This window comes from Neophocaena asiaeorientalis, unplaced genomic scaffold (assembly GCF_003031525.2).
Source record: "Neophocaena asiaeorientalis asiaeorientalis breed wild unplaced genomic scaffold, Neophocaena_asiaeorientalis_V1.1 scaffold124, whole genome shotgun sequence".
Classification (NCBI taxonomy): domain Eukaryota; kingdom Metazoa; phylum Chordata; class Mammalia; order Artiodactyla; family Phocoenidae; genus Neophocaena; species Neophocaena asiaeorientalis.
Window position 1 is genome coordinate 11,869,343 of NW_020174135.1, and position 25,014 is coordinate 11,894,356.

General features: G+C 42.6%; 1 protein-coding gene across 1 annotated transcript; it reads right to left on the bottom strand.

The window, feature by feature from the left end:
- Positions 1 to 952: 952 nt before the first annotated feature.
- On the bottom strand, positions 953 to 23,641 carry SERPINB5 (serpin family B member 5). Its single transcript, XM_024754898.1, has 7 exons — positions 23,599 to 23,641; positions 17,636 to 17,810; positions 14,401 to 14,538; positions 11,536 to 11,653; positions 9,114 to 9,256; positions 4,209 to 4,376; positions 953 to 2,628 (listed from the first exon to the last, which is right to left on the bottom strand). The coding sequence occupies exons 2-7, from the start codon at positions 17,801 to 17,803 to the stop codon at positions 2,236 to 2,238; spliced, it is 1,128 nt and encodes a 375-aa protein (XP_024610666.1). The 5' UTR covers positions 17,804 to 17,810; positions 23,599 to 23,641; the 3' UTR covers positions 953 to 2,235.
- Positions 23,642 to 25,014: the final 1,373 nt, after the last annotated feature.

Here is a 25,014-nt window from a genome sequence, read left to right on the forward strand (position 1 = left end):
AATGTTCTCGGACATTGCCGAATAACCTCTAGGGGGCAGAATTGCTCCTGGTTGAAAACCACTGGCTGAGACTATCCCAGGCAAGAGTTAAGTCCAAATTTCAATGCTCTGAAAAATTCCAGGAGACACGTTAAGTTCCCTGAACACTTACTTGGTTTAAAGAGGCACTAATCTCTCCTCTCCTCGAAACACTCGCTAAGCTTTTGCACAGTCATCCCACACCTCCTATTTCACAGCCTCGAGAAGGGGAATAACGGGCCAACGGTGGTAAAACCTGGCTTCGGCCACCCCCAGAAATCCCACACAAATGGTCTTTTCTTTTCAGAATGTGCAGGCATCTGTCACTTTTTGTGCTCAACGTTTATTGCAGGGTTGGGGGGAACATTCTATCTGAGCACTCTGCAGAGACAGGAAAAGGGCTGTGTTGAATATTATGTTCACAGATACCATAATTGATTTAAAACAAATGTACATGACATTGACCAAAAAAAAGTACTTAATAAGAAAAGAAAACATTTTAGGCATATACAGCTTAACTTGATAAAATTACATTTTGAGGTAGGGCCCAAAGTGGGAAAGGCTGGAGAAAAGTTCTGTGGCCTCCTACAAGGCCTCTGCTTTCATGATACACTTTTATGTCTCTGGGAGTCATTCTACCACTTCCCTGGTCCTTCCCTCCCCAGGATGAAAGGGGCTGGAAGGAGGAAGCAAGAGCTGGTGGGCAGGAGGGAAGACCAGGAAATAGGGGCAGTCATTATTCTTATTCCTTTTTATTCGACATCAATCCCCGTCCCCAAAGCATTTTGTCAATGGAGGGCTTGGTTCTATTTCAAAATGGTGAACCTAACTTCATGGAAAAAAGCAAGTCATTGTAATTCAATAATATTTTATTGTCAACAGCATAAAAGAAATTCAATATTGAACCTTCGGAGTAAGAAGAAAGTTGAACCTATTTACAACAAAGCCAGAGGAGAAAGAGGGGGGTGCTGTCACCAGATCCCAATCTTCCACACCGTCCTGTTTCTGTAGTGAATTAACACGTGAACTGGTGACATAAATAACTTCTCAGAAACATCTTGAAAAACTGCAACTGTTGTAGGTTCCCAGCTAGCTGTCTACAGTAACTAAACCCATAGGCTTTGGAAAAACACAAGTCACAGCAGTGCGAGCATATCAGTAGCTTTAGTCACGTTTCCTAGCAGCGTGAAGTTCCTCCCCCTTTCCCACTATCACAGTACACAGAGAGACGAGTCCCTTCAACACTCGTAAAATTCTTTTATTGTCTGCTGTGAAAGTCCCTGTGCATTTAAGCCCTGGTGGTCAGACATCCACCAGCCTGTGAGTCGGTTAGAATTCCCTGCCGGTGGTCTCTCACCAACCCAACAACCAGGTAGGGGTTCTATCAACAGTGAAAGTGAATCCTTAATAAGATCTGAGCTTCCCCTTGAGGTGCTGCCCTTTGGTTACTACAGGTCCAACACTCCAAAATTTCAAAAAGTTCTGAAAAGAAAGTTTTCTCATAAGTAGGTGGCACACTGATTTGGCAGCAAAACCTGATACTTATGGGCTACCTGGAGTCTTTATTTTGTGCGGATAGCCTACATTTTGTGGCAGAAATATTAAGGTGTTGATTTATAGGGTTCTGCTCCAGCCTCTATCAATGGAGATCCATAACATACAGTATGTGCAACATATTATCTTTCTAAAATCTCCAAAAATCAGAATTTGAAGGAAATATTTGTTCCGCAGGGTTTAATGTAAGGCGCTGTGGACGTACAGTAGCTTGAACGTATGTCCAAGTTTCATTGGCTCCAGGAAAGTTTTGCAAAGCCCATGTACCAGTTTCTTCAGTCTTTCAGGAAAAAGGAAATGTCTAGAACATTCTGTATCCCAGTGATGGAAGGCTAAGCTTTGGTAATAAAATCCTCTCCAGATCCTCCTTATATGCATTTTCTTTGTGAAAGACTGTATTCCTGCCAAAAACCCTAGATAGTTTGACAAATGATGAATACAAATTTTTTCTCTAAGGTGATTCCTTTTCATTAAAAGTATCGTCTTTTAAGGGGGTGGGAGGGAAAGAACAACAACAAAAAAAAAATTGGAAGAAAGGCTATTGGTGTGAATACGAGCAGCTTCCTGATCCAGCAATATTAACAATTTATTGTATTTAGAAAACCATTCTCGGCTGCAGAGTTTACAGAGAAGTCGGGTGGGACTTAACCTGGGCTCTGCCACTTAAGGAGAACAGAACTTGCCAAAGAAAATGATGTTTCGAGTTTTGTTGTGCCTGATGATGTAAATAAAGGGGTGGTCGGCATTGAATTCATCCTTGTGCTGCAGGATTCGTGATCCTGGCACCTCTATGGAATCCCCGCCTTCTTCAGTTATTTCTAAGCACACTCTGTGAATGACATTTGAGAGGGCCACTCCCTTGGTCTCTGACATTCCAGAGAAATCAGATGCATTCTCATTAAAGATGTTTTTCAGCCCTAGGTTTTCCAGACTAGCCTTGGGATCAATCATCTTTTCCATCTTAAATTTTGGAATGGAGACTTTGACTTTAGCATTGGCCATGGCACTGGGATTGGTCCACTGCAATAGCGTCTCTGAGTTGAGTTGTTTTTCAACCTGAAGGACAAAAAGGAGAGGAAATTGTTTTTCTTTATTTCCAATTGTAAAAGATCCTCCTTGATTAAAAACATAAAATGGCATGGTGAGCCCTATTTGGAAGCAGTACAGATGGTTCATCAAAGATGGAATCAGCCCTGCAGTTTTGGTGTGTGACTAGGTTCTCTTAAAAATGGTCCACCCATACAGAGCTACCATATGACCCAACAATCCCACTCCTAGGCATATATCCAGAGAAAACCATAATTCAAAAAAGATACATGCACCCCAACGTTCATAGCAGCACTATTTACAATAGCCAGGACATGGAAGCAACCTAAATGTCCATCAGTAGAAGAATGGATAAAGAAGATGTGGTACATATATACAACAGAATATTACTCAGCCATAAAAAAGAATGAAATAATGCCACTTGCAGCAACATGGACGGACGTGGAGATTGACATACTGAGTAAAGTAAGTCAGAGAAAGATAAATATCATATGGTATCACTTATATGTGGAATCTAAAAAAAATGGTACAAATGAACTTATATACAAAACAGAAATAGAGTCACAGATGTAGAAAACAAACTTACGGTTGCCAAGGGGGAAAGCAGGGAATCAGGTGGAGGGATACATTGGGAGATTGGGATTGACATATACACACTACTATATATATAATAGATAACTAATAAGAACGTACTATATAGCACAGGGAACTCTACTCAATCCTCTGTAATGACCTATATGGGAAAAGAATCTAAAAAAGAGTGGGTATATCTATATGTATAACTGATTCACTTTGCTGTACAGCAGAAGTGAACAAAACATTGTAAATCAACTATACTCCAATAAAAATTAATTAAAAATAAAAATGGTCTACCCAGCTACCTAGCATTGTTCTCCTCCACTCACTCCACAACAATGGTCCCTCTGTTCTGAAATTTATGAGGGCATTTCTTTTAACTATAGAGTAGCTCTATAGAAATGAATGCACGGATTATGATGTTGCATGGATAATAGTGAAATAAATGTAAAACTAGAGAAGTTTTTATGCATAATATTTATTGAATGCTTGTCTTGATTTCTCTACTAGGAAATCTAGAATATTCGTGCCCTAGACATGGTATCAAATTTCATAACTCAAATTAAAGCTAAAGTTACTCTTTTTAAAATGAGAATTTGAACTGTCTAGGATCATCCTTTAAGATCATAGGTGAAGAATGCATCTATTTCAGTTGGCTATTTTTAAAGTGAGAGATATGCAATGACACATAAAATGATTTAGACATAAAATTCTTCACTGAGCAAATCTTAAATTGCTCCTTGCCCTTCCAGCCTCCCCACTGGCTAGAGGAGAAATACATGTGCAACAGAGAATGATGCTACCTTGACTTACTTACTGGCACGTTATAAGTACCAAATAAATATTAACTGTTCTAACATTGAGGAGAAAGGTCCCCAAAGAACCGTGAAACCCTTAGAGACCATTGAGCAAGTGAATCGTTAAGGCAAGGCTGCCGCAGCCCCACAAGCACCGCCCGAGCCTCTCCTTGGCTCCGCTGCGCCTGCGGGCTGGACGCCCGCCTCCCTCCTCACCTGTTCCAGGCCCGTGGACCCGTGCTCCACATCCTTGGGGAGTAGGACGAGCATGCTGAGGTGCTTGTTTTGAAAGGGAAGCTCTATGAGCTTACAGTTGATACCGTCGACGTGGCCCATACAGAACGTGGCCTCCAGGTTCATCATTTGCACTGGTTTGGTGTCCGTCTAAAAAAGGAGAAGAAATTTGCTCTGCTTGTTCTTCTCACACATGCCCACACACCCCTCTATACACACACAGCTATACACACACATACTCATAAATTCGTTCCTGATATAGTTCCACGTCATTATGGCTTAAAGAGGCAGGCAGGTAATCCACACCATCAGAGACTGTCCTGTCAAGAGTTTATGACTTCCTTTGAAAAGTTATCCATGTGCTTTGTAATTACAGGATCTATCCATAATATAATACTGTATTTGCATATATAAAACATTAAAAATAAGACAGGATGACTGGAAATACAGGCAAATTTTAACTTAGCCTTTATAGATGCCTGTAATTACAAGATCTTTAAACCATTCCTGGTAGAGCTCACTTGAAAGTAAATTCCAGTGCAAACCCACATGTCCATTTATGTAGCTTTTCCTTATACAATGCCTAATATGGAAAAGTTAACGTATAGCAGAACAAAACCATGCTTGTTTTGTTCTCCATCTGCCTTCGGTTTTAGTCATCCTGCCCTCGGTCCTCTCTTCCTGCTCTGATCTGATTAGAGAGAAGAACCTTGGTTTTAGTCTCAAATGTGACATAAACATACGCTGCGACCTTCAGCAAGTCACTTAACCTCTCTGGGCCTCAGTTTCCTTGTCAGTGGAATGAGGGAATTGGAAATTTCAGAATGATGGTTCCCTCTGGAGAGGAAGCAGGGAGATGGAGGGGTGGTGGGGCTACACAGGACAGTGCAATTCTTGCTAAATTTTTTCTTTAAAATATCTGAAATAAGGTAAAATATAAAGATTTTACAAAGGTGGTTGTTGGTACATTGGTGTTTGTTATACTATTCTCTATAATTTTCTGTATGCTTGCAATATTTCATGATTTTAAAAATTAAGAATGATAACAAACAAAATTATCTCTAAGTCTCTTCCGGCTCCTATCACTCAGGCCTTTCTCCCCAGGCAGCATCCCAGGACTTTTCTTCTCCTCTGTGTCCCCATTAATATCTGACCTTGTATCTGTGCTACAGAGGTGACTCATTTTCTGAAGAAAAATTAATTCATACTAAGGAGTAAAAGACTGATAGTAATTTAGTGCAATTTATTGTCTTGGTTTATACCTCCCATGGGATATTTGCCTGTTAACCGAACCTCTTTGGAGGGAAATTTCAAACATCGTATCAGGTCTGCAGGAATAATATTACAGTAAAGCTTTAATGTGGGATCTTCGAATGGTAATAGTGTTACCCAGCACTATTTTCCAGCAAAGCTAGACTTATTTTATTTTTTGTACATACCTCTATTTTAACACTTGTCACAATGTTAGAAAATGTATGTATGTGACACCCCCACCCCAACTAGACTACAGTCAAAGCAGAAACCATGTCTTATTTTCTTGGTATGTCCCAGCACATAGTAATTGCTCACTAAATATTTGGTTGATAAATAATTGAAGACTTTGACTCTATGTATAACCAGAAACAAAATTATGATTTTAAAATAAACATACTACTTTTGAAATTAACTGGTAATTCTTCCACGTATTTCCCTCAAAGAAGTATAGATTTGTCTAAAAATCTCCATCAGGTTAGAGTACTAATAGTTTCTGAATTCACAGAAGCTGTGACCACCAAAAACGGTCATCTATTTCATTTATCAGCACTGACTATGGATACAATAATCCCATTTTCTAAAACATAAATTAAGATGTATCTTCTGAAAACAGGACTAAGTAATGACCATCCCAGAAAATATCCAATACAGTGTGTGTGTGTGTTTGTGTGTGTGTGTGTGTGTGTTCACGCACATGAGTGTGTGTGTCCACCTTTGTCAGGATAGGTACTGTACTCAACTTTTCTTTTTTAATTTATTTTCTTTTTGGCCACGTTGGGTCTTTGTTGCTGCGAGCAGGCTTTCTCTAGTTGTGGCAAGCGGGGTCTACTCCTCATTGCGGTGTGTGGGCTTCTCACTGCGGTGGCTTCTCTTGTTGCAGAGCACGGGCTCTAGGCACACGGGCTTCAGTAGTTGTGGCTTGCACGCTCTAGAGCTCAGGCTCAGTAGTTGTGGAGCACAGGCTTAGTTGCTCCGTGGCATGTGGGATCTTCCCGGACCAGGGTTCGAACCCATGTCCCCTGCATTGGCAGGCGGATTCGTAACCACTGCGCCACCAGGGAAGCCCTGTACTAAACTTTTAATAATATAACTTCATCAATTTAGTCTAACCCTTAAAAGAGACACCAAAGGACACGAGAAAAGATTTAGTAACATCACCCCAAAAGTTCAGGAGCTGACAAAAGCAATTCAAAGGAAACAAAGGAAAAGTAATAGCGCCTGCATTCAAAAGCAGGGTATATCCCCACGCAGCCTTGAATAGTGTTTTATTTTTTTGTTTGGTGAACCGCTGAGAGATCAATGGCATTTAAAATCCTTATTAATTCTCTTCCTAGAGTCTGAGTCTCCAGGACGTGATATGACCTAGCTTTATGATTTAACAACAAGAATAAAGGAATTGCACACATTCTTCCTCCCTTTATAAAAGACACCCATTAACATTTTCTTAAATGTAAAAGCCACAAATCTGAGGGTGGTCGGCACAAAAGTCCATGGTGAACTCACTCACTGTTACCTGGTTCTGATGATGTTCTGGGCTAGCCCTGCAGCCGGTATGAGAAGCACCATGCTTCAGGTTTCACTTAAACATTCTCACGGCCCCTTTGCCAGCCCTTCCCAGGGAGGAGAGCCAACCCTAACCACTCTGGAGGGGACACTCGGTGTGAGGGTCACTGGGGCCAACACTTGGTCCCCGCTCACAGCAGAGGCTAGGTACAGTCATGTTCAACTTTAGCTCCAAATAAAAGGCAACACTAAGAAAGTCAAAAAGCCGTGTTTAAAACTCAGGGACCCATAGGTGAAAAATACAGAGTCTAAAGAAGTAATTGTTTGGTGCCTGGTGTCTGAGACAGAGCCCTGTGTGCAGGGTCAGTCTTGGCCCTGGCAGGCAGTAATGAGTAGACCACTGTAATCTGGGAAGCCAAATGGAGGAACAGCAAGTAGAGGGGGACCTGGCTCCCTCCCTAGGACCATGGAGGTTTCGAGTAGGTAAGGAGCACACTCAGTGATTATCGTCCTCTCCCAGGGAAAACGGCCCATGGATCTTGCACAGGAACCCATGGCAGTCCCAAAAGCCAAAAAGGTTTTGTTTGCTATTGGCTGTTTAATCAAACTGATCCTTCCAGATCGGTCATTCTTTCAACGAACATTTGCTGAGCACCTACTAATGTGTCAGGGACTGGGCCAGGAATTATAGAAACTGAGATGGGCAAAACATTATCCCTGCCCTTAAAAGTCCATGCACTAGTAAGAGATCCAGAAAAGTAAATAAATAATTTGATTTCAGTGTGGAAAATACAGCTGGAGCAGGGGATTTGGGAGGGGAGGGTGTGGACTATGAATGCAAATGCTGTAAGTACAAACAAAAAGTCATGGGAACCAGTCCAGTTAATTCAGGTATAGACTGTATCTTGAAGGTCTTTTCTTCCTGGGTTCTAGCCCTAAGAAAGTACAATGATAATATTTGGCAAAAACAAAAGTGATTAATGCTAAGTACTCTAAGTGCTGGGAGAGACCTGAAAATTAGAATTGATGCATAAGAGTTACAGGGTAAATAAGCTTCCTTCCGAGATTGTGCTGACTGACGCACAGTTCTGAGTCTGCATTCTTGACACAAGCCAGATCTCATCAAATGAGACCAAATCACACCATCATATAGATACCTGGGGTATCCTAGGTCCTCTAATGAAATGGGTCAGTTTTCCAGTCTCAGTGCTTTGGTTTCATTTATAGAGGAGGCACTTTACCTATTTATATGAATTATTTTTGGCATGGGATGTGGCTTCATTATTCACTCAGTAGTATTCATGAGACTTCCCTGCGATACAGGTTTCCATTGTAATTCTTCCCCATAATGAGTCCCAGCACTGCAGACAAGTAAGCTATGCTTTTTCCTTCACAGCCAATGAGTACCTCAAAGCATCTTTTATTTATTTATTTATTTATTCTGTGGTACGCGGGCCTCTCACTGTTGCAGCCTCTCCCGTTGCGGAGCACAGGCTCCGGACGCGCAGGCTCAGCGGCCATGGCTCACGGGCCCAACCGCTCCGCGGCACGTGGGATCTTCCCGGACCGGGGCACGAACCCGTGTCCCCTGCCTCGGCAGGCGGACTCTCAACCACTACGCCACCAGGGAAGCCCTTGCAAAGCATCTTTTAAATTAAAATATCAGAACCATTTACTTCACTATTAACAGGTGAGAAATGAGATCACAGAGGAGCTCATTAACCTGGAACGAGATTCCCAAATGGTCAATGTTTCGTGATGATCCAAAGGCCTCTAATGTTGGGATTTGGTTTGTTTCTTTTCTTTTCCTTTCTTACTAATGGTCCCAAACATCTGTAGTTATTTTCCGGTTGGTGATTTAGCTTTACCCACTGTGTTAGAAGCTCTATAAACTCTCACTCAGATCAGACCCTGAGGACATTCTGGAAAAAGGGTGAGAGTCTCTCTCTTATGGTTCTTTTCCTACACTTAAACAGCCCCTGCCCCTCCCCGCTGTTGTCTAAGGAAAAGCCCACTGCCTCCTGTGCCTTAATTTTCCTCATTGGAGTGAATTCCTAGGGTCCCTTGTGTTGCTATAACTTTTCAGATCTATAGTTGGGATCCTCTGACTGCAACACGCAGCCCACATACCTTATTGATTCTGAAAGGACATTCTTTGGTTTCTGATTCAGGAAATTTCTTCATCCACTTCCCAACAAAGTAGGCAGCATTAACCACAAGGATTTGAGTCTGGTCTGTTACACTGTTGTCAGCTAAAATGTTCTCAAAGCGGCCTGCAAACAATGGTAGGAAACCACAAAATTGCACGGGGTTATGCTTGCAAAGCACCCCTGATGTCCCCATGTGAATCCACTGACAGGGCATTTAACCCTGGCTAGAGCCGCGCCACGTACGGCCTGGTAGCCCAGACCATCTCATTTAAGAAGGACCCCTTTATCTCCTTGCATCTTGCCTCAACCAGACTTTCCAAAGAGACCTAGGGAGGAGAGTGAGGGGGAGAAGGGAGGGGGGAAAAGACGCAAGAGGAGCAAGAAGAAATGCACAAGCTACCACTGTGGAGTCCCCATTCGGTCTGAGGCAATGTGCTAGCCATGCACAGGCACGGTATCGTGCATTGCTCCCCACTTTACAGACGAGGAAGCTGAGACTCCATGTTAAGTCCCTCGCCCAAGATGATGCACGAGCAAGGGTGAATTCAGGATTCAAAGCCAGGTCTTTGTGACTCCAGAGCCTGTGCTCGGGAAGGAAAATGCAAGAAAGCTTACTTTCCACCGGGCCCTGTGCTCCGAATGGTCACGTGTCTTATCTCACTTCCCTATGATGATCCTGTAGGGCAAAGGTCATTATCCCCATCTCACAGTTGAGGACACTGAGACTCAGAGAGGCCAAGTGGCTTTCCTGGTTCACTCAGCTGCCAAGCACGTCTGAAGCCAGGTCAGTGCTCCCCGCTTTACCCGCAGCTCACTGCCCCCTCCCCAAATCACACTGCTTTGTTTGCATCCTGGTCAGCTGTAATTACCACCATAAGCTCCATAACAATTGTAATGACCATAGTGTCAAATCCCCAACAGCCAAAACAGGTGGTGATAAGCCCTTAATAAAATGAAGTCCTCGCCTTTGAAGAGCATTGACTTTTTGGCTAAGGATATTTCATTTACCTAATCTCTCAGATCTTCACAACACTGCTCAGGCCCACTTCCTGGGCCTGTGACTAGGTGTGAAGGGCCCTGCACTGTTTCATGCTCTGCTGTCGCCATCTTAAAATTCTTAATGTGGTTTTTAATATAAAGGGCCCTGTGTTTTCATTTTGCACTGGGACCCACAAACGATGTAACCTGTCCTGCCAGTGCTATATGATGGGTCCAATATGTAATAGCATGACTGAAGAAGTGGGGAGCTAGTAAGTGCTGGTTAACTTCAACCTCGAGCTTCTGGTTTCAAATTCAGAGAAGTCTTTTCACTAAACTACGTTCTCCAGTAAAAAACTCAAATTTATGAAGATTTTTAAACAGAGTCCCTTGGAGAGAAAATGCAATTCGTTAACAATTTTAAAAGCAAAACTGGGGGGCTTCCCTGGCAGTCCAGTGGTTAAGACTCCGAGCTTCCACTGCAGGGGGCACAGGTTCCATCCCTGGTCAGGGAAATAAGATCCCGCATGCCATGTGGGCGGCCAAAAAAGAAATTTTAAAAAAAGCAAAACCGTCACACAGCAATTTAAATGGGAGCTGCCTTTCACATATACATTTTTAAATTGCCTAACCTGGTATTAGTTAGACCAGATTTTTCTTTACATATGAAGCCAAAGAAAATTCATTTGTCCCAATAGCTACCTCCCTATACAAAAACTGTACAAATATGTCCCCTGGGAAAGGGGATGTCAACACTGATTTGCACCCAAGCTCATCTTAGCTCCAATTCCTTTCCAGCAAGGAGCACAACTCACAGAGAATTTTAATGGAGGGAGGAGTCAGGAAAGGGAGAGGCCTGAGGGAAGCCCGAGCAAGAGGCAGGACCAGGTGGAAGCTGCAGAAGAGACCCCGGGCCCCAGGGGCTATCAGAGGGCCAAGGGTAAGGAGGGTTGTGAGACCCGGGACAAGCTTCCACCATGGTTTGTTTTGTTCTGTTTTTTCTACATGTGTATTTGATTATCTAAGACCTTTTGCCTTTTTTTCCTTGACAAACTTGTAGAATTTTTGAGCCAAAAGTGGCCTCAGGGATCATCAAGTTATAGTCCAAGCCCTTCACTTCCAGATTGAAAAACCAGCCTTGGAACTGGCCCAGAGCCTTACTTTGTTGGGGGCACATCCAAGCCTCCAGAAGGGCATGTGGCAGCCCATTTTAGCAGACTAAACCTGAAGTACTCAGAATTTCTGCCAACTGATGATATCCAGAAATCCACGTGGTTGAAATGGCTTGATGGACAAGAATTTAGCTTGTATACCGAAACCATCAAGGAATCCTCCAGATGTGCAGCCTTGTACTTATCAGATTCATGAGACGATATGGTCTGTTTACTTAGTGATTTATAGCAGAATAAGTAAAGGATACTTGCCATCTGTGAGTTCCTTAACTGAGTTGTTGATCTGACCTTTTGTTTCTTCCAATTTATCTTTGAAATCAACAGTCTCCATTTCATTTGCATAGGGTCTCTTGGTAGAGCTGATGAACTCCTGAAAAACATCCAGTTCATAAAATCACGAAGTCCTTAAAGTCTGTAGTTAAACCATTATGTTGGTACACAATTCTAGCACAAGGACTTTTAAATCTCTATTACGTGGATACTCCTTCAAAATCTGTAACACTATATAAATTGAAACCTTATGAAAAAAAATCAATGAATTTTCTTTGTATTCTTTCATTTGTTCAATTCTAAGACAATATCAATTGTTAAATGCCTCCATCAATTTAGCATCAGTTTTGGGGGAGAAAAGAAACATTATGCTACATGCACACAACAATTATAATATGAATTCCAATTTCAGAAACATTAAAATGTACATACAGATAAAATGTAAATTTATATATGTATGTCTTAGAATGGAAGAAATGTACAGAAAAGAGAACTCTATGAGAAGAAAAATCTTATCCCCACTGAAATAAATAAATATTCTAAAGATGCTTGCTACTCAAAGTGTGGTCCGAGAACCAAGACCTGCAGCATCACCTGGGACCTTGTTAAAATGCAGAATCTCAAGCCCCACCCCAGAATCAGAACCTGAATTTTTAACAAGATTCCCAGGTGATTCATCTGCATGTTAAAGTTTGAAACACAGTGCCGTAAGGAACAGAGCAGTTCTTCTCATTATAATGCTTGTTAAAAATGCAAAACCCGGGACTTCCCTGGTGGCACAGTGGTTAAGAATCTGCCTGCCAATGCAGGGGACACGGGTTCGAACCCTGGTCCAGGAAGATCACACATGCCTCGGAGCAAATAAGCCCGTGGGCCACAACTACTGAGCTTGTGCTCAAGAGCCCGCGAGCCACAACTACTGAGCCTGCATGCCACAACTGCTGAAGCCCGCGTGCCTAGAGCCCGCGTTCCACAACAATAGAAGCCACCGCAATGAGAAGCCCATGCACCGCAACGAAGAGTAGCCCCCGCTCGCCGCAACTAGAGAAAGCCCGTGCGCAGCAACGAAGACCCAACGCAACCAAAAGAAATAAATTAAATAAATAAATTTTTTAAAAAAGAAAAGGCATTAAAAAAAAAAAAACCGGAAAACCCTAAATCCGGTCCCTGGTGATCTTGATTCTAGTGAACCAAGGCCAGGAATTTGCACTTCTAACACCCAGGTAGTTCTGATACAGGTGGCCCTCCTCAGACCACACTTCTTTGTACTGTTACTAGTAAAATTATAGATGATATACAACCAACAGGAACAATGGAATCAGCCTTTTAAAAAATTCCTTGCAACTCTCGGTTTGAAATAATTCAAAATGTTGAGTGGAAGGTCAACCAAACTAAACACAGCTTGATTAAATGTCACGTCACTTCACTTCCTAAGCACAGGACTCCTTGGACTTTTTTCAGAACAACTACAGGCTTGCCCAATTTGATTCTGTTCATTGCAACCCAACCTTGGGACTGAGTGTTACCATTTACTGACAGAGCTAAGAACATTCCAGAGACTCAGCAAGATGAAGGGCCTCCACTATCTTCACTGCCAGCAACAAAATGCGTTAAGCATCACTAAGGACCACCTAGGGAGTTTTTAAATTCTTTCCATGCCCAGGCCCCAACCCACATCTCAGTATTTCTTTAATTCCCCAGGTGATTGTTGGAAGAAGAATGGCTGTGTATATGTGTCTTTAAGCAGTAAGAATAAACTCACAACAACATCTAATGACCTATGTCCTCAAAAGATCCCCACCAGGAAAACAAATACCTATTGCAGAAAGTAGTAAAACTATGGCAAAATATTTAACTGGCAGTCTACCTTTTAGATTTGGAAAGCTTGAAATTCTGACCATCCAGACACAAATTGAATCAAGTCGTTATTACTACAGTAGAGAATGACCACTATGCAGCCGAGGATGTTGGCTATGTGTTTCAAATACATATTTTTAAAAGTATTATGATATACTCTGGATCAAATTTAAAAATATATATGTGTTCTTTATATGCTTCCTTCAAGAAATAGCTGAAATTACCACCTCTACCTTGTATAGATACCCACCTGAACAGCCTCATAAAACAAACAAAACCAGTTTATGACCGATGAAAACTTTTTTTTTTTTTTTTTGCAGTACGCGGGCCTCTCACTGTTGTGGCCTCTCCCGTTGCGGAGCACAGGCTCTGGACGCGCAGGCTCAGCAGCCATGGCTCACAGGCCCAGCCACTCCGCGGCACGTGGGATCTTCCCGGACCGGGCCACGAACCCATGTCCCCTGCATCGGCAGGCGGACTCTCAACCACTGCGCCACCAGGGAAGCCCGATGAAAACTTTTAATTCATACAGTTATGATTTTTCTCACTGATTTTGAGAAACATCAGGAGAACATTGTGTGCATGAAAAAATAAGGTAAAGAACTTAAAATGTTGTCCCAGGCTCTATGCGCTGCTGTTTAAGAACAAAGATGTTTAAATCACAAGCTGTCTTGCATCTATAGAGGCACATTTATTAGAGAGTAATAATCCCATTCTCCATTTCTCTCAGTAAGGAAGCTAAGAGGAAGGGTGGGATCTGTGGGTGTTTTACAGGAAACTCACAGCTTCTTTATATTTTAAGTTAAAATATGTGCCTGCAACTGATTCCCTCTAGATTCAACCTCTCCATTAGGACTAATTTATTTTAAATAAATCATAAATGAGCATCTTAGGAATGATTTTCACTAACAAAAAGTTGTTGGTCTAACCATGAGAACATGTCACCCCTGATAAACAGTTGAATCTTGCTAATTGCTCTGAACCACTTACCGTGGAAAGATTCAGAGATTTGTCTACGTAGAGCCGTTTGATTAGTTTCAGGGAATAAAAGGAACTAAGTTTGTTGACATCCGATGTTACTGTTTGAAATCCAAAGGGCACGTCTTTGACATTTTCAAAATGAAGGACCTGTGAGGAGAAAAAAATCCATTATCTGTGAAGCACTGCCTCTTCCCACTGTGGTGGACACATGGTCATGGTCAACCTCCTCGGGTTGGTCCTGAGTATCTCCTGGCTCTATTGTTCCCAGAAGCAAGGCTTCTCAACCTTAGCACTGTTGACAGTTCAGACTGGATAATTCTATGTTCGGGGACCGGCGGGGGCGGGCGCTGTCCTGGGTATCACTGACCTACTAGGTGTCAGTAGCACTCCTTCTTCCATTTGTGACAACAAAAATGTATCCAGACATTGTCCAATGTCCGGGAGAGGGGTGAGGGAAGGGAGGGGCAAATTGTCCCAAGTTGAGAAACACTGCTACAAAGATACACTTCTCTTGATTTAACTATAAGGAAATTTCGCCCTTTCTTCCAAGTGATGCCTCCATGCTCTTTTCCAAACTTGGAAAAGAAGGAAGCTGGGTTATAATTTCTATCCAATTTTGAGATAAGAAGAGAGAAATTAATACCAAGAGACAATCATTAGGCAGGTATCAGATTCCAGGATAGAGGTGTCCTTAGCCAGAGCCTATCCAGTCCCTTTAGTTGCTCTAACAAGCGCCAAATGGGCTGATACGTCATTTATGGTAGGCAGCTGCCATGCCATCGATGGGCTACAGTTAGGTAGCCTTTGAATCCCACCCTGTACCTACTAGAAATGTCATCTTGCCCAACTCTTCAGAACTGTACTTTCTCCTCTGTAAAATGAACTGAGAACACCTACTCTTCTGACATGCTATGAGGATTACAGATATTATATGTTAAGACACCTAAAATATCGTATGGATTCAAAATGTTAATAAGTATTCTTATAGTAATATTCTAAGCCACTTAAAACTAGGATGCTGGGCTTCCCTGGTGGCGCAGTGGTTAAGAATCCGCCTGCCAATGCAGGGGACTCGGGTTCGAGCCCTGGTCCGGGAAGATCCCACATGCCGCGGAGCAACTAAGCCCGTGTGCCACAACTACTGAGCCTGCGCTCTAGAGCCTGTGTGCCACAACTACTGAAGCCTGTGCGCCTAGAGCCCGTGCTCCGCAACAAGAGAAGCCACCGCCATGAGAAGCCCGCGCACCACGACGAAGAGTAGCCCCGCTCTCTGCAACCAGAGAAAGCCAGTGCGCAGCAACGAAGACCCAACGCGGCCAAAAATAAATAAATAAAAAAAAAGCTATCTTCTGTAAGACCTAAATCCTTTTATTTTTTTCCTAACTTTTCTTTTGTTTCAACCAATAGCTCAGCATCTCCTCTGCTCCATGGTGCCCAAAACATGATGTCAGGATAAGGTGATTTTCTCCTAACTCATAAGAACCATGCCCTGATGCCACACCTCAGGTGATCACTAAATGGGCACATTGCACCAACAAGTCACACAGCCTCCGTATTGCAGGGTCAAACTGGCTGGTCCAAGGCTGTACGTAACCCTCATGCCTAATGACAGGCAAAAAGACCAGAAAATTAAAGAACCCAAGTAACCACTGTGGGGAAACAATTGCATGTACTGAAAAGACCTTTATTATTATTACTGAGGAACAGACCCACTACCAGGAAGTCCTCTTTTCTATTTCTTCTCTAATGGGAGATGAGAAATGAGGAATGAGAGATGGGGTAGGGATTGTGGGGTGGAGTTGAAAGAGGAGGACGGACGAAAAGGTACAGCTTCTCTTCCCACAAAGGAAGTTTCCTTTTCAAGTTCCACTCAGTTTCAAGCGTAAATTTGCCATCCTGACACAAATAACATTTTGTGGGTCATATTTTCTGGGGATTTATAGATAAAAGATGTTCCCTTTTTAAATGCTTATGAGCTCATGAAAAGAGAGATTCTGTTGAACTAGAATGATCAATGGAAGAATAATAACGGAATGGAATTAGAAGGGTTTTCACTTATTGTCTAAAGGTAAATGGCAAGGATTGGGGGGTAGCGGGTAAGAGGCTGAGCTGCTCGAAATGGGAAGGAGGTCAAAAGGTACAAAGTTCCAGTTATAAAATAAGTCATGGGGATATAATGTACAGCATAGTGACTATAATTACTAATCCTGTATCTTTGAAAGTTGCTAAGAGAGTAGACCTTAAAAGTTCTCATCATAAAAAAAAATGTTTTTTGTAACTGTGTATGGTGACAGACATTAAGTAGACTTACTGTGGTGATCATTTTGCAAAATATACAAATATTCATCATTATACTGTACACCTGAAACTAATATAATGTTACATGTCAATTATACCTCAATTTTTTTAATAATAAAAGTAAATAAGGACTTAAAAGGTAACAGTATAGAAAATCATCTCATTTGAAGGTCTAAGAACTTTACAGAGATACTCAGCCATAGCCAAAAGGAAATTCTTAAAAATTTTTTATTTATATGTGTACACATACATATATACATACTCCTATATATGTGTGCATGCGTGTGTGTGTGTGTGTGTGTAAAACATCATCTTAGTCCATTCTTCTCAAATGGGATATTCAAATCCCAGGGAGTATTCTAAAGCGTAAGTAAGCACAATCCATCTTCTTATTTATCCATGTTACTTAAAGGTAGATAATTTCAAACATTATTTCTGTATTGAAATAAACATGGATATATTCTATCTATCCAATAGGGTAGAACATATTATAGAGTAGAATATAGTTCAGGCTGCATTTTAATATAAAGGGTGATGCTGTAAATAAATTTCGTGCATAAGACAGGAGGGTGTAGATTTACACTCTTTCTGGTCAGGTTATCTGCAGTGGAACATTTAACAAACATCATCCTGACTGATGCTTACAATATAACGGGTAGAAAGACGTCAGGTGACTTGCCAAAGGCCACTTGTTAGCGGAAAACTTGTGATTGCCTAGCAGATCCCCGCGTTCTCCACAACAACAGTGCCTGTTCTAAACATGGGTTGCAGGACACATAAATGAGCTTTCACATTTAAAAATAGATTAAGAGAGTGCTGGAAATGTCAAAACTCTCGTTCCTGAGCAATTCCGACCACAGAGCCTCATTCCTTTTTCCCCAGGCACCACCTGTGTGATCTTATAACTCTGCTTCCACTCAAAGCAGAAACAAGGCATGGGGCTTACCCGTCCGATTTCGTTTGCTGTGTCACCTCTGGCACCCAGTTGAGCAAGTGACAGAGAGGTGGAGAGACAGATCGGAGAGAAGAGGACATTGCCCGCTGGCTCCTTTTCACACAGTTGTTTGAACAGGTCAACGGCAAAAGCCGAATTTGCCAGTCTCAGGGCATCCATTGTGGGCCTAGAACAAAGAACGAGAGTGAGGTTATTTCTAAATCACCTTTAAAGTGTTCTCAACTGCATTTCGCCAACGCAATAAGAATTCTAGTCAAACAAACTCATGGTCTTGGGTAGAAGAGAGGAAGGAAGGAACTTTCAGTAAATGCAAATTTAAAAGCCAGTGGTAAAGAAACTCCTGCACAAATGTCCTAAGATCTGAACACCCAACATGTGAGGTCCTCTGTGTGTACAGCTCTGCCCGGAATCTCCAAATCGGAGCCCACTTGGCTACGATGGCCTCTGCACGTGGTCAGAACAATGGACAGCACTGATCAAAATCAGTTGGTTTTATTTATCCATATTGTTTCCATTAGGATTTAGGTTAAAGCATACAAAATTGAGTTTTTTGTATCAAAAATAGTCAAATCACAGCAGTTTTGTGTGATTCAAGTTAATATTTCGTAAGTGTTATGGGCTGCATTGTGTCCCCCCTCCCCACCCCGCCCAAAAGGTAGGTTGAAGTCCCACCTCTGGGTAACTGTGAATGTGACCTTATTTGGAAATAGGATCTTTGCAGATTGAATCAAGTAGAGGTCATCAGGGTGGCCCTAACCCAATAAGACTGGTGTCCGTTTACGAACAGGGGAAAAGACACAAAGACAGTCGTGCAGAGGGAAGATGACGTGAGACACAAGGGAGAACACCATAAGGCGACAGAGGTAGAGATTATTGGAGCAATGCCAAGCACACCGAGGTTCACTGGCAACACCAGAGGCAGGAGAAAGGCACGGAACAGATTCTCCCCTGGGGCTTGCCAAGAGAGCAAGGGCCTGACAGCACCTTAATTTCAGAATTCTGGTCTCCAGAACTGTGGGAGTATAAATCTCCACTGTTTTAAGCCACCCAATTTGTGGTACTTTGTTGCAGCAGCCCTACAAGATTAATAAAGTAAGTAATGCCTTAGCAGGGCACCCGGCACATAGCAATATTTAATAAATAATAGCTATGATTGTTTTTGCTGTTAGTACATTATCTACTATGTGGAAGACACTACGAAAAGTATTATAAGGATCACCTGAGTACCCCCTCCCTTCCTCTGAGTTTTCCATCTCTTTGGGCAGATATGTATAAGCAGAATGCCATGCCATGTGGACAGTGGAACAAGTAACATGGGAGTTAAAGGAAAGAGAGGGCAGCTTCATCTAAAAATGAAGCGGAGCCGGGTGAAGTGGAAATGGCAGCAGCGATCCTCTGGTCTTGACTGAGATCTCTCGCTCTCATTACCCCTAGAAGACATGACACTGAAGGTCGTCAGGCAGGATGTGCTCCCCGGTGTTGGACAAAGCATCACCACTCAAGACAGAGGGCTTCCCTCAATCGGGACTCAAGGATGTGTTAAAGTCAAATGCATGAATAGGATCTCAATTTCGCACCTTATACCTGAACAGAAATTCAAAATGCAAAGACGTGAGAATAAGATCAAGGAATGGGCCCTTGATCTTCAAATAGTTCTTTGGAATTCTCCCTTTTACGGGACAGGTGGCTTGTGTGTAGGATGGAATCAAAAAGATTATACTATATCTTGGAATCTGTAAAAACAAGCTCATCAGCAAAAAAAAAAAAAAAAGTTTTGTTGACCTGTTCGTGGTCACTGGTCATCTCCAGTGACTGCTTCCTCCTTGGTCCAAAAAGTACAGCTAAGTGAACTCAGTGTTCTCATTACGCACCTACAGTAAGGTAACCTGAAGTCAGGGCAGGCATCTTACAGTTCTTCAAGGCCTACTACCTTATGCTCTCTCATCTGGGGAGAGGTGGGGGCCATGAGATGACAGTGAGCTCTCGGGGGAAGCAGACGAGCATGAGGAACACAGAGGGCAATGAGGCAGAAACAGAAGCATGTGCCCACCACAGGGAAGTTAAAAGAAACTTCCTAAAACGTTTGGGGAATCCCAAACAGACTTTCAGGACAAGAAGTCTGGCTTTCTCCGGCAGCAAGTTTAACACTGATAAAGCTGAGTTCATCTATGACTAAAATTCAATAGGAGTTATTTCTCTACCAAATAGAAAAGCCTAAATGAGGTATTTCTTCACCAAATAGAGAAACCTAAACCCAAACCCCTGCGAACTTCTCAAAGCTTCAACAACTCAAGGCTTGACCACACCAATGATAGTATGAAAACGTACCAATTATGTTTTATCAAGCCCAAGTAGTTCTTCCCAGCCCATATTTCCAACCACCCAGGAGGAGAAATTAGAATAATTTTGCATCATTTATAACAGACTTTGAAGTTTGGTGTCTTTTGTGTTTTTAAGGCCTTGCAGTAATCTGCTGAGGGAGTTTGATGGCAGACACCTAAAAGTGGATCCTAGAAGTGGATCAAAGTGTAAGGTAATGCCATTTTGTTCCACTGAAGTATTATTCATTCATTCATTATAACATTTGGCAATTTGTTTCATCTAAATGGCTCTATGTGAATACAAGATCATGGTGGCTTTAAGTACAGTTAATTATACAATATAATTAACACTTTGTTGCAATTCAAGGCTTAGATTCAGTCCCTGTTGGAGAATGTAAATCAGGGCACACCCAACATCTGAGGTGTCTGTGGGGGCAAATGATCACCAACTAAGTAATCGATCAAATATTGCCTGGTAAATCTAATCAGTTCCTTGGTGATTAGTGGCAAGTGACCTAAAAACACTGTAAAGCTGATTTGGTCTGAGATAGTTCAAGGGATGATTTTGGCCACAGCCAATTGCCCCCTCACTGTGGTGCAAGATGAAGCATTTAAACAAATCTCACCAACTTTAGCAATACACACCCAGGAAAATGGGTCAGGTTCCCATGCAGACCATTTTGCACGAGCGAATGCTATAAAAATTATGGGTACAAGAGTAGAGATTAGCAATTCCTGTGTAGTAAATTTCACATCTAATGACCTGTTCAGGGAGTTAAAATCGCGGCAGATTCTTTCCATTGTATTATTCCATTGTTACAGAGATAACTTCTTTCACTTTCATGAAAACCTTCTAATGATTAGAGCAAGTAAGGAGAATTTAATTTACAGCATCAACATAGAAAACACCACATCTTTTATTGATTTAAATGTTTAAAAGCCACTTTTAATCAGGGAAACGTGAAATGAAAGTTTAAGTAGTAATAAACAACAAAGAAATGCAACAGACAACAAGAAGTTGTAAGAGTTTAATTGTAAAGTTGCCTGTTTTGTTTTTATTGTTTGCAATACATGCTAAAGCCATACACCTTTAAAGGGGGTCAAGACCTTGGATGGCCCATCTCTTCAGTTTACAGATGTGGAAAGGGAGGCACACAGAGATGAAGTGATTCTCCCAGGCCATCCAGGCGGGGAGTGAGAGTGGTCACACCAGACCTGGCACTCACCCTTCTATGTTCCAGCCTGGTAGTTCCTGACCACACCTATCACCTTCCTTCTTGGTAATTGTGTCTTTGCTGACATTTGTTCTCTCAGGAGACTTTATAGAGTTCCAAAAATCCTACGTGTCCTGGATTACCCCTTTAGAGATACCAAGATACCTTACATGTTTTCTTCTCTTTCTTTCTTACATGTTTTCTTTTTTTTAAATCAACACAAAACTTTTTTTTCCTGATTTTCCAACTGGCAGAAACTCATGTTCTCTTTCCACTCTTTGTGTTGTCAACTATCAATCTTATATTGCTTTAATTTAATAAGTATTAACTGAGTACCTAATAATGCATGTCAGGCACCTGATCTAGACATTAACAAATCAAAAGTGAACATAGCATGGTTTCCCTCTCCGAGGAGCTGTCACCTAGTGGCTTGATATGTGCTGTAGGTGTGATGGATGTTTTGATGGGGGCACAAGTTATCATGCAGCCCTTAGGGGAGACAGTGCACTCATAGCAGAAATCTCAGTGAGCTTTCCTCAGAGACAGTGACATCAAATAAGTTGCACTACGGGCGCATCCTAAAGAATAAGGAGGAGTTAGCCATGCAGAAATGTGTGCCAGAGAGAACTGCTAGCTCAGAGACAGCAGGCAGACCCCAGATGAATGCAGACATGTGCACTGGGGTGGGTGGAGGCGTAGGGAGGTCAATTCTCTCGACTCACAGGGGCTCGCTGGCCCCTGCATCAAGATTTCTAACATTTTTAATGCATCCAAGCCAATATTCCCCAAACTTTTCATCTGTAGACCATTTGGTGGAAACAATCCTTAGGCAATACATTTGCCTATTACCACAACTACAATGGAATGTCTAAAAACACAGTCTGTGCTGTTCACTTTCTCACCTCACAAGGAAAAATGTCAGAGGCAGATTAAGACAATAGGAGATCCTGCAGCTTCTGCCATGTGAAGGAATAGCATGAGGGTTAATGAGGTGAAGAAACGAGTAAATGTACATGAAAAGTGCTTTTTCAGCGGGAAAGGACAATGTGGCTCTTAGTAATAAGGTCAACTGCTCAATTTCCAATGGCAGGGGAGCCTCTGCTTTGCTCAGATATTCTGAGCCATCATACCTGCTCCCATCTGGTTAGAAGCCTGATCTTGACCACTGAGCCACCCCACCGCTGCCTAAAACAGTAAATCAGGGCCAGACTCACCACGCCAGGACCACCAAGATTGCTGAGACTTCGTACCTTCAAAGTCAACCCACAACCCAGAGGGACTGAAGTGACAGAATTCAGGTGCTAAGAAGCAAAGATGTAAACCCACTGACTCACACAGAGAATCCTTTCTTCAGACAAGCTTCCATCTCTCCACCCACCCAGGAACCCATCAAACACCTGCGTATATTGGTGGGGACTGAGGTTTTGACGCACCCAGTTCTATTCAAAACCTCTTCGGTAATGTAGGGGTGACAAAGCTGTTAAGAAAATTCATGGTGACCTGGAAAAGTCCAGGAGCCGTGAGTGTGAAGACTTGGATTCCGCTTCATCCTGCCCCATGTAAGCCAGGGAACTTTGGACGCCACTTCTCCTCCGTGAGCCTCCCCCCATCTCCCACAAAATGGGGAGCCGAACGACGTGTAAGACCCCTCAGCCCTGGGAATCTGAGCCTCATCTGGTCACGAGCCTGCAGATCAGCCTGGCCTGGTAAATTGCTCTTTAGGGTGACACGCTTAAAGAAAGCCATCAAAACAGTAGCTTCTATGAGGAAGAAACTATGGGCCAACCTATTCGGAAAGTCGTCCAGGAACACACATTTGAAATCTGTAATTTGCTTCAAGTATCCTGAAGCCTAGGAATAGGGAGGGAGAACACTTCCTGCCTGGAAGAACGCAGTTACAAGTAAACGGACACCCACTGGATGCTTTAAAACGCCAAAAAGAACAGCAGTTCCGCAGTCTGAATCTCAGCCCACAGTGCCAACCCAAGAAGGTGAGCCGGACACTCCTGTGCGTCTCCACTTTCTTCAGGTTTGGGGCACCACACCCTTTCTGAAACTAGCACCGCAAAACTCATTCTGAGTTCCAAGGTAGGGCTGGAAACGTCCTCGGAAATAATTTCTCCTCTGCGAGTCACTGTTGGGCCCTCTCAACACCAAAACCTCCCGGCCACGCTGTTTCTTCATGCTCTTACCTTGTACTTTTAAGTAATTTTGCTCCCTACACGGCATGCCTGGTTCCCAAAGGACTGGGCGCTGGAAATGCTGCCCATGTAGGGGTTGATGGCCGTACTGAAGCTGACAGCCTACTCTTGAAAATAAGCCATTCTGTCCACTGTGTTCACCATCTCAAAGAACTATTTTCTTTTAAGACTTGCCAGAAAGAGAGAAATCTCCACCTTGCTACCTGCACTTTGCTTACCTGAAGTTACAGCGCTCGCACGGCCAGGGAAAAGCAAAACCAGATGCGGTAGGACCTTGATGTGGGGCAGAAGCACGCTGCTTGCTCACTTGAATGCCGACCGGGGCCACGCCCACTGTGACCACGCCCAGCCTGCCCTCCCTCCGTCCCGCCCACTTCTGCCCAGGCCCTTACTCATGCCTCTTGGCAGCTTGTCCGTGATTGAGAAAAATGATTCACGCTGAAGTTGCTGTTGTCTGCACAGCTTCTAAAGGCCTGCAACATGCTCAGGCAGGACAGGGCTGTCGGCGGATCGTGCCTTAGGCTGAATACACGCATACATACAGAAGGGCAACCCTAGTAGCCCACTTGGGACCGGAAGGTGAAATATTATATAAAATAGAAGGAATATGTGATGGTTGTAATAATTCATACTTCTCAAGTATGGTGGTGCCACAGAAAGCACCCTCACCTCCATGGCTCATTCTGCTAGATGCCAAAGAGGTAGCTAGCTACCTATTAAACAGAAAGGTGATCACAAAAGAAAGTAAAGAATATATAAATTAAATACATTAGACTTAGCAGAATATGTAATACCAAATTGATGGGAGAAATTGTTGATGGGGTTCCCAATAAAATATTGTGATTAGGATTACCCAGCTTTAGGGACTTCCCTGGAGGTCCAGTGGTTAAGACTTTGCCTTCCAATGCAGGGGGTGCAGGTTCTATCCCTGGTGGGAGAGCTAAGATCCCACATGCCTCTCGGCCAAAAAAGCAAAACATAAAACAGAAGCAATATTCAATAAAGACTAAACAAATTTGTTGTTAATAAATTAAAGGCTTTAAAAATGGTCCACATCAAAAAAAAAAAAAAAGCCTTTTAAAAACAAAGATTATTTTGCCCTGGAATCTCTTCGCGGAGTCTGCTCTTTGCATATTCCAGAGTTTTCCTGCCTTCCTACAGCTCCTTCTTTTGGTGGGAACTCCTCCCTTCCGACCGAATCTGTTCTCCGGAAAATGACCTGAAACTGACCCAATTACTTATCTGCTGTGCTCATTTAATACTCCCTGTTGTTCATTTACCACATTGTCTCATAATAATCTATTTTATTGTACGATCTCCTCTATCTCGCTACGAGAATCTTGAAGGTAAGGACCAAGCCACATTCCTTTTTGTAACCATGCCAACATGGTCTTGATAGACAATGTGCGGTCAATTAATGCTTGTTGACTAAATGAAAGAGAGCCACTCATTTTGCTCAACTAAGAGTGACTAATAGCTTCCCTTCTCTCCATGCCCTGGGTGTTTTATTATGAACCAGGATCAAAGTCATAAACTAAATGAGTTGAACTCCTAAAGTAGAATTTTAGGCATCAGGGGAGCAAGTAGCGGTAAGAAGGTCATAACAGGGTGATGTGGGCAGGATACCACTCGAA